At 34.6% G+C, this 9,490-nt stretch overlaps 1 protein-coding gene across 1 annotated transcript; it reads left to right on the top strand.

Moving 5' to 3' along the window:
- Positions 1-1,387: 1,387 nt before the first annotated feature.
- Positions 1,388-8,523, top strand: LOC114379658 (pumilio homolog 2-like). Its single transcript, XM_028338350.1, has 9 exons — positions 1,388-2,539; positions 4,056-5,539; positions 5,617-5,758; positions 5,844-5,951; positions 6,076-6,288; positions 6,370-6,480; positions 7,021-7,215; positions 7,627-7,801; positions 8,061-8,523. Exons 1-9 carry the CDS (start codon positions 1,904-1,906, stop codon positions 8,099-8,101), a joined length of 3,105 nt encoding a protein of 1,034 aa, XP_028194151.1. The 5' UTR covers positions 1,388-1,903; the 3' UTR covers positions 8,102-8,523.
- The last annotated feature ends 967 nt before the right edge of the window (positions 8,524-9,490 follow it).

Raw genomic sequence — 9,490 nt, 5'->3', positions numbered from 1 at the left:
TAATTATTTTAAAATCTCTTTTCCTTTTTTTAAAAAATTAAATAAAATAAATTTATACTGTTAAAATTAATTTTTCATTTATATATATATATTAAAATAATATTTTTTTAAACAATTTTTTTGCAATTTTGACTTTTTTTATCAACTTTTATTTATTTACCAAATATTTTAAATTTAAATAAAAACAGAAATATAATAATTTATTAAAATAAATAGTTTGACATCAAATAAAACAAATAAAACATATTCTTGAGAACGGACGATAAACAGAAGATTAGTTTCATCGTCGATCGAAAAGATCAAAATTTATACAAATACCTCAATGTCTCATCGAATAACTAAAGAACATAATTATGTTGATTAAAAAACAAAACAAGATAAAAAAAAATTAAAAAATCAAGTTTCATATTACTAGCAAAAAAATATGTCATCTAGTGCTAGTTTCTCATAATAAATTACTAATATTAGAATAAATATTTTTCAAAATAAATAAAAAAGTAAAAAATAAAATAAATTAATAAAAATAGTATTGAGAAAAAAAAAAGCTAACAACTTATAATTTACCAACAATAGTTAATTCAATTAGCTGAGACTTCGACTCCTTAAACATGTGGTTAGACCTAGAGATTCAAATTTTGACTGGTGTGTATGAAGAAATCATTGTTGGAAGAGAACAACCAATTTATGAATATTAACCGTTTACAAAAAAACCTCAATGATTGATTGAGATACTCCTTTGCATTCATATGCGCAAAATAATGTGGTCAAACTCAAGGGTTTGAATCATGAATAGTACGAGTGAATAAATTATTATTGAGAGAAAAAAAACTCACCTATGAGTATCAATAAATTTCCTTGATTAGTTCAAATCCATAACTTAAAACAACAATTTTGCAATCATATGCATAGGAAAGAAAACAATAATTTAAAACAACTACTATACATGGTTACCATACATGGTTACATATATGAATTATTTATCTTAATTTTGTGGGTCTTATAATATTTTTCATAAATTTAAACACTCCACACAAAAAATATTTAATTGTTAAGAATGTTAAAGTAAATTATAATTTAATTTTATGAGTCTTATAATACTTAAAAAAATATATTATTTATAGTCAATAATATTTACATAAATAACTTTATATCTTCTGTTCCAATAAATAAAAAAGTAAGTAATATTATTTAATGTTAAATAACTTGTGTAAGTTCAAGATAGTCTCATAAACCAACAAAACAAAGATAACATAAGTCGGCTATCACTTGTGAATTACCCTAATGTTTTGGAAATACTTAAAATATTCTTGATATTTTTGTGATTCATAAATAAAATGGAAACTTTGCTAACTCAAAAATAAAAATAAAAATACAAACTTTGCTTCATACTATCATCATCTATATTTAATCCTCCTTCTAGTGGAACAAAACCCTCAGGGTTCTTGTATTAACTAATCGCCGCCGGATTGATCTGTTGTCCTTTTTTTTTTATTATCTCAGTGTAGCATTCCTCACCCAGTGTTTCTTCTTCTCGCAGTTCTTTTCAATTTCTAGGAATTTTTGTCTATTATTATGGAGACCAATTCTGGGAACGTGAATTTCTCAATCTCATTTTTTACTTGATTATTGGGGTAGTTTTGTTTCAGCTTCAGAAGTGACATCGGTGCAGTTTTTACGAGCAAGGCTTTATTTCTTCTTTTTTCTTTTTTCCCAGTAACTGCTAGTTAGAATTTTGAGAAGTTGTTAATATAGGGTGTGGCGGTTTACGCTCTGGGATTGGAAAAGTTTGAGTTTTTGTGTTGTTTTCTGGATTAGGGTTTGATTTCTGGTGGTGGGTAGTGATCAGTTGCTGCTATATGAGGTTGATGATTTGTGGGTGGTGATCAAATTGAGATTTTGAAAAATGTTGTCTGAATTGGGAAGAAGACCTATGCTTGGGAGTAACGAGGGTTCTTTTGGTGATGAATTGGAGAAGGAGATAGGGATGTTACTTCGTGAGCAACGCAGACAAGAGGCTGATGATCGTGAGCGAGAGCTTAATATTTTTAGGAGTGGATCGGCGCCTCCAACTGTGGACGGTTCTTTGAGTGCCGTTGGAGGGTTGTTTGCTGGTGGTGGTGGTGGTGGTGCTCCTGCTGCCTTTTCAGAGTTTCGAGGAACGAAGGATGTGAATGGGATTGCTTCTGAGGAAGAGCTTAGGTCTGATCCAGCGTATCTTTCATACTACTACTCCAATGTGAATTTGAATCCTAGGCTGCCACCTCCTTTGCTGTCAAAGGAGGATTGGAGATTTCAACAAAGACTTAAAGGTGGAGCTTCTGCTCTAGGTGGAATTGGAGATAGGAGGAAAGTAAACAGGACTGATGATAATGCTGGAAGATCGCTTTTTGCTACCCCACCAGGTTTTAACATGAGGAAACAAGAGAGTGAGGTGGATAATGAAAAAACAAGAGGTTCGGCCGAGTGGGGTGGTGATGGACTGATTGGTTTGCCTGGACTAGGGCTGAGCAAACAGAAGAGCTTTGCAGAAATTTTTCAGGTGGCTTGCTTCTTCTTCCATTGATTGGTTAATCAACTCAATGTTGCATCGGTTTCTATCTTTCCTGGATAGTGTGATATAGCATTTTGTGTTTTCGTTTCATCTGTGACCTATGACTAATTGATGCATATGTTGTGAGGCTAATTGTGCATATGATCTTTGGTCGTTTTATTTTATGCTAAGTATTTATTTTTATGTTCTGATGTTTAGTATTGTTCCAAAGTTTTGATTAATAATTGTAATTCTTCTTGGGGGAAGTTTTGTTTCATGAAATGCTAAATGATGACATGCATCTGTGTCTTTGACTTTTGGCTTCTACTTCGTTATTTGTGGTGCTTATTGTGAAGGAAGATTGCAGCATAACATCTTGTGAGTTCATCAGAATGTTTTATTTATTATTTTTCCTATACTTCTGACAATCCTTTATGATTGTCCTATAGAAGCTATCCTTCTAGTTTCATACTGGCTCTAAATATTTGTACTTATTGTTTAGTTTCATCAAGTTGATTTGTTGCATTCACCCTAAAATCTTTGAGGCACATTATAGCTTTTCAAACCACATTTGTATTTAATTTTGTAACATTAGAGTATACATACAGTACATTTGTATACCATCATACTGTAGTGCATACGTAGTGTATCCTTTACTGTATACTGTAGTACTGTATTTTCAACTGTAGCATTTGTCAGTCTGGGGTTGTGATCCTCTCCAGTCTCCAGTTAATTAATTACTGGATAAAATCATAACCATTAAAATATTTAATTTATTCTATAAAATATAATATAATAAATATAGCATTGTATTTGCTGCTGTGAAATTTTCCACTGCAAAGGATTCAAGCCCATCAATTTGTTAGTTCAGCTAACAGATTATGTGACTACTCAGTTTTATATCTGTTATAGCTGAATTATTACGGAATCTGTTCAACTGAAGTAATTTAGTTACAACAGTCTCTTCTAAACAGTTCACTATATATTCAAAGTTGTAGTTAGAATACAGTGTGTCATGTTTCCAAAAAAGAATACAGTGTGCCATTTATTTTGTATCTTAAAAATCAGAATTTGCAGAAGCTCTTCCTGCTAAATTTTCTCTCTTCATCCCTTCTTTTCTCTTACTTTCTCTCAGTTTTGTTCATGGTTTCTCCAAGAAACTCATTCCAGGATTCGGGTCATGATTCTGCACCAGCTACATTTTCTCAGTCAATTTTAATCAAGCTTGAACAAGTATAGATTGACTTGGCTTTACACCCAGTAGTTTTAAATTTTTCTGTATACCTCAGTCTTGAAGTGGAGTAAATGGTATTTTGATCCTGCAGGCTGTGTTTTTTGCTATATTATTTGTTTGCCATTGCCTTTTGAAAGTTTTCTTACAGCAATATTTATTTTTCTTGCTACTATCAATTGTTAACATTTCTGTAGTGAATTTAGCATATATTTGCTTTGATTTTTTTCTTAGGTTTTGTTATTTTCATATCCTTTTTCTTCTGCCCATTATTTACAACCAGTTATTGTGCAGGATGATTTGGGGCATAATACCTCTATCGGATGCCTTCCTTCCCGTCCAGCCAGTCGTAATACATTTGATGACACTGATATCATTAGTTCTGCTGAAGCAGAGTTGGCTCATGTTCAAGGATCATCTGCAGCCCAAAATGTTGGCTTACCAGCTTCATATTCTTATGCTGTTGCAGTAGGATCTTCCTTGTCAAGAAGCACTACTCCTGATCCACAACTTGTTGCTAGGGCTCCCAGTCCCTGCATCACGCCTATTGGTGGCGGCAGAGCCATTGCTTCTGACAAGAGAGCTATTGCCAATCCAGATGCATTTAATGGTGTTTCATCTGGCATCAATGAGTCAGCAGATCTTGTGGCTGCATTGTCAGTGATGAACTTGTCAGCAGATGATGTGTTAGATGGTGCAAACCATTTGCCATCACAGGTTGAATCAGATGTAGATAGTCATCAGAGATATCTTTTTGGTAGGCTAGGTGGTCAAGATCATGGGAAGCAACAGGCTTATTTAAAGAAATCTGAATCAGCACACTTGCAAAATTCAAGTAAGAGCAGCAGGAGTGGGTCAGGTCTCAACAATCCATCCTTGGATAGGCAGGTTGAGCTACAAAAGTCTACCGTTCCTTCCAATAACTCATATTTCAAAGGATCGCCTACCTCCCATTTTAGTAGAGGAGGAAGTATGCCACTTCAGTACCAGCCTTTAGATGGTACAAATTCATCATTTACTAACTACGGTATGAGTGGCTATGCTGGAAATCCAGCACTGGCATCCTTGATGACTAACCAACTTGGCACTGGTAATCTGCCACCCTTGTTTGAAAATGTTGCTGCAGCATCAGCAATGGCAGCCCCTCGAATGGACTCGAGAATTCTTGGAGGTGGTTTGGCTTCTGGAGCTGCTGCTCCATCTGATGTGCATAATCTTGGTAGGATGGGAAATCAAATTCAAGGCAGTGCTCTTCAGGCTCCTTTTGTTGATCCCATGTATCTTCAGTACCTGAGGACACCTGAGTTTGCTGCAGCACAACTTGCTGCTCTCAATGACCCCTCTGTGGACAGGAACTACTTGGGCAATTCATACATGAATTTGCTTGAGCTTCAGAAAGCTTATCTTGGGTCTGTCCTCTCACCTCAGAAATCCCAATACAATGTACCGCTGGGTGGTAAATCAGGCAGCTCCCCTGCTCATGGTTATTATGGAAATGCTGCATATGGTGGCGGGTTGTCTTACCCAGGAAGTCCTATGGCAAACTCTGTTGTGTCCACTTCTCCAGTTGGATCTGGAAGTCCTGTTAGGCACAATGAACTGAATATGCGTTTTGCTTCTGGAATGAGGAATTTAGCTGGGGTCATGGGACCTTGGCATGTAGATAATGGGAACATTGATGATGAAAGTTTTGCTTCTTCTCTGTTGGAAGAGTTTAAAAGCAATAAAACAAAGTGTTTTGAGCTGTCTGAAATTGCTGGTCATGTTGTTGAATTCAGGTATATTTTTTTGCTATTGTCCATTTTATGCTGCCACACTGAAGAGTTAAATTTGATTATTTAATTATCATTGGCAGTGCGGATCAATATGGGAGTCGATTTATTCAACAAAAGCTAGAAACAGCTACTACAGAAGAAAAAAACATGGTTTATCAGGAAATCATGCCACATGCCCTTGCTTTGATGACTGATGTCTTTGGTAATTATGTGGTTCAAAAGGTAACCATTAGTCTTTAAATTAATTATTTTCTTTCATTAATCTTGCATGAGAAATAGTTGGTAATGCCGTAATGGTATATTGCAGTTTTTTGAGCATGGACTTGCATCCCAGAAAAGAGAATTAGCCAACAAACTTCTTGGCCATGTTCTGGCACTTAGCCTTCAAATGTATGGTTGCCGTGTCATCCAGAAGGTATGGGCAATATAAGGTGGCTGGTGGGTGTGGCATTAGCTGATATGTATATGTTTGACCCTCTGTAATTTTCTGAATGTCTTATCATTTTTTTTTGTTCTTTCAATTATGTATCCCTCTTTAGGCCATTGAAGTTGTTGATCTGGATCAGAAGATAGAGATGGTTCAAGAGCTTGATGGTAATGTTATGCGCTGTGTACGTGATCAGAATGGTAATCATGTCATTCAGAAGTGTATTGAATGTGTTCCTGAAGATGCAATCCACTTTATTGTGTCAACATTTTTTGATCAAGTTGTGACACTCTCAACCCATCCATATGGTTGCCGGGTGATACAGGTAAGTTCTCTTCACTGCTTATATTACTTTTATAATGTACCTGAGATCGTTTGTCATATAAGAATACCTTCTACACGACAGAGAGTGCTGGAACACTGCAAAGACCCTACGACACAACAGAAAGTTATGGATGAAATATTAGGAGCAGTTAGCATGTTAGCTCAGGATCAGTATGGCAACTACGTTGTTCAGGTTTCTAATTTTTTCTGACTGGATTGTTTGGGCTTCTTTCTTATTGCCATAGTGGTGGAAGCATGCTTTTATGGTTCTCATGTTTTTTTGGTTTACTTGAGCATGATTTTCTGCATGTGCACTCTTTGGCTGCAAGCCTGCTATCAAGCTTTCCATTGAGAAACAGTTCTGGTAATCGTTTTTCTGGACCGTTGATGGACTGTAGTCACACAATTCTCATGTCAATGTGTTTTGAAGTTACTCTCCTTTATATTGAAGTTTTTTACTGCAAATCTGTTAATTGACAATAAAATATGAATGTCTTTTCCTTTGGCTGGCTTCTAATCTCCTTTACATATAGTGTTGTCCTTGTCAATAAATGATATCATGAAACCTTTCAACATCCAAGGTTGGTTCTCTCTCACATGGGATACAGCCTTCTGCTCCCTACTCGCTACTTCCCTAATATTCCTTTACTACCTAAATGTGATATTGTTTGCTATATTTCCTATACGTGTGGGTTGATCTCTTGCTTTTGATTTCTTCTCTCCTTGATAACAGCATGTGCTGGAACATGGGAAGCCTCATGAACGTTCTTCTATCATAAAGGAATTAGCAGGCAAGATAGTTCAAATGAGTCAACAGAAGTTTGCCTCCAATGTTGTGGAGAAATGTTTGACCTTTGGTGGTCCTTCTGAGCGCCAATTACTAGTGTGTGAGATGCTTGGCACCACAGATGAAAATGAGCCTCTTCAGGTTTGTTGAACTTTCTCATCCTGACGCATGCCTCTCCCTCTTTATTTGAGGCAAATTAGAAGGCAATGCTAGTATACATTGTTAGGCTCACTGTAGCCTACTTTTAGGTTCAATACCATCATAAATGATCAGTAATGATCTTCATGATTTCCAATGCCATCACATGAACTCGACTTACAACATCTGTAGGACTTCTTTTCATCCACAACATCTTCATGTGATTGAACAGAACAATTTTCACATTTCCAGTCTTGAACTTTGATCAATAGAATTGCTACTTGTCAGTGTTGTGAATGCTTGAGTTAACTCTCACGACCTGTAAAATAGATCTTGGTTTGCCACTTGTTCAAAGAGTCCCTTCCCTCTTCCCCAGTTTTGCAAAATGATAAATCAGATTCCTTTTATATACAGGCGATGATGAAAGATCAATTTGCAAATTACGTAGTACAAAAGGTGCTGGAAACTTGTGATGATCAACAACGCGAGCTGATTCTTTACCGAATTAAGGTTCATTTGAATGCATTGAAAAAGTACACCTATGGAAAGCACATTGTCGCCCGTGTGGAGAAACTTGTTGCTGCTGGAGGTACTTACTCCTTCCATATCATTTCCTCATTTGCATTCCTCCATGCTCTTTTATTTCAGCATCCATGCACGTGCATGTGCACTAGGAGCACTTTCATCTGAAAGCATGCTCCTACATGAGATACACGCATGAAGACCAAGCCATTCTCCTGCTTCTTATTGTATCACTAATATGCACATTTAATTTCAATTTTATTGTTATCATATGTTAAGGTATTTATTATATATAGTGTATGAACCGGTCATTTAATTTCTTGCAGAAAGGAGAATTGCTGCTCAGGCTCCTCCTCAACCTGCTTAGGTGGCTTAGAAAAATAAACTTGTACAGCTAACTGAGGCTAGTGAGAGCTGCTTCTTCGGTTGTGTAGCGAATTGGAAATAAAGTTGTCGATTGTACTGCAGAACTGTACATTTTGTAGCTTTTAAGTTTATACAAAGAATTTAAGCGAGATGAGGCTCATCAGATGTTTTAATGCACCTGATGCCACCTGCAGAGGAAGATAAAATGAAATATGACTATACAAGCCCATTTATGGTGTAAAGAATGTAAAATGGTGAGGTAGTTTATATAAGTTGACGCGACTGTACAAAATGATGGCATGTGGAGACCTGTTCTTGGTTTTGACGAGGGTAGTTTTTTCTTCTTTTCTTTTAATCATGTATGGTTATTAACTTTGTTTCTCCTTTCAAGAGTATAATTTTTGTTGCTAGTTTCCTTTTCCTTTTATTCTGTGATGTCGATAGATAACGACTCCTCATTATTAGTATGTATTTATTCAAATCACGTCTTAAAAGAGAAAAGCACTCACAAGAAAGGAGTGGTATAAATATGTTTAAGTAAATTATACAAACTTTTCTTGAGGTATAAAGAAATTGCTCACATTTCTTCTTCTTTTTTAAAACATACATAGATTTCTCTGAAAATTTAAGAAGATTATACAAGTCTTTTCTCTATTTTTAAAATATATCTAAATTTAATATTATTGTTGGTATAGAGTTTGATTACTTGATTGTATGTTGGATCATTCATGGTTTATGGTTAAGTGATTTTGTGTGTTGGATCATTGATGATTTTTAATGGTTTTGTTTCTAAAAACCTATAACTATTCATTTGGTTTCATTTAGATCATTTATTTGTCTTATAAGTTTATTGGTATGATAATTTTATTAAGTTTTTTGCAATTTAATTATTTTTCTATCAAAATATTCTCATAATTGAAGAAGGTAGAGAAGGACATCTTCAAAGAAAAAAATACTCAGTAAATGTTATGTGCAAAGCACGTTACTATTAAATGTTTAAATAACATTTAAAAAGATTTATGTGAATTTTAAAAATTGAAGAGAAATTTATGTAATTTCCGTAAATCTTATAGGAGGTTTGTGTAGGTTTTATAAAAGAAAAAAATACATATAATTTCTTTAAATTTCATGAAAAATTGGTGTAATTTATTAAAAAAATGTTTGGATAAGTATCTAAGGTTCTTATAAACGCATTGTGTTTTTAACGATCTTTTTCATGGTTCCTTTTTAAATCAAAAGATAGAACTTTAAGTGCAACTTCTTATATTCTTCTGGTGACTGGTGTAAACTTTTAATCAAATTTAGAGTTCTACTTTAATAATTAGTATTGATTTTTGTTGTGCAGGTAAATAAAGTTTTAGTTTTAATTGAAAAATGTCAGTGAATGTAA

The sequence above is a fragment of the Glycine soja genome, chromosome 12, assembly GCF_004193775.1.
Source record: "Glycine soja cultivar W05 chromosome 12, ASM419377v2, whole genome shotgun sequence".
Classification (NCBI taxonomy): Eukaryota; Viridiplantae; Streptophyta; class Magnoliopsida; order Fabales; family Fabaceae; genus Glycine; species Glycine soja.
Note: the sequence above shows the minus strand (reverse complement) of the source record. Positions and strands in the feature narration are given on the sequence as shown.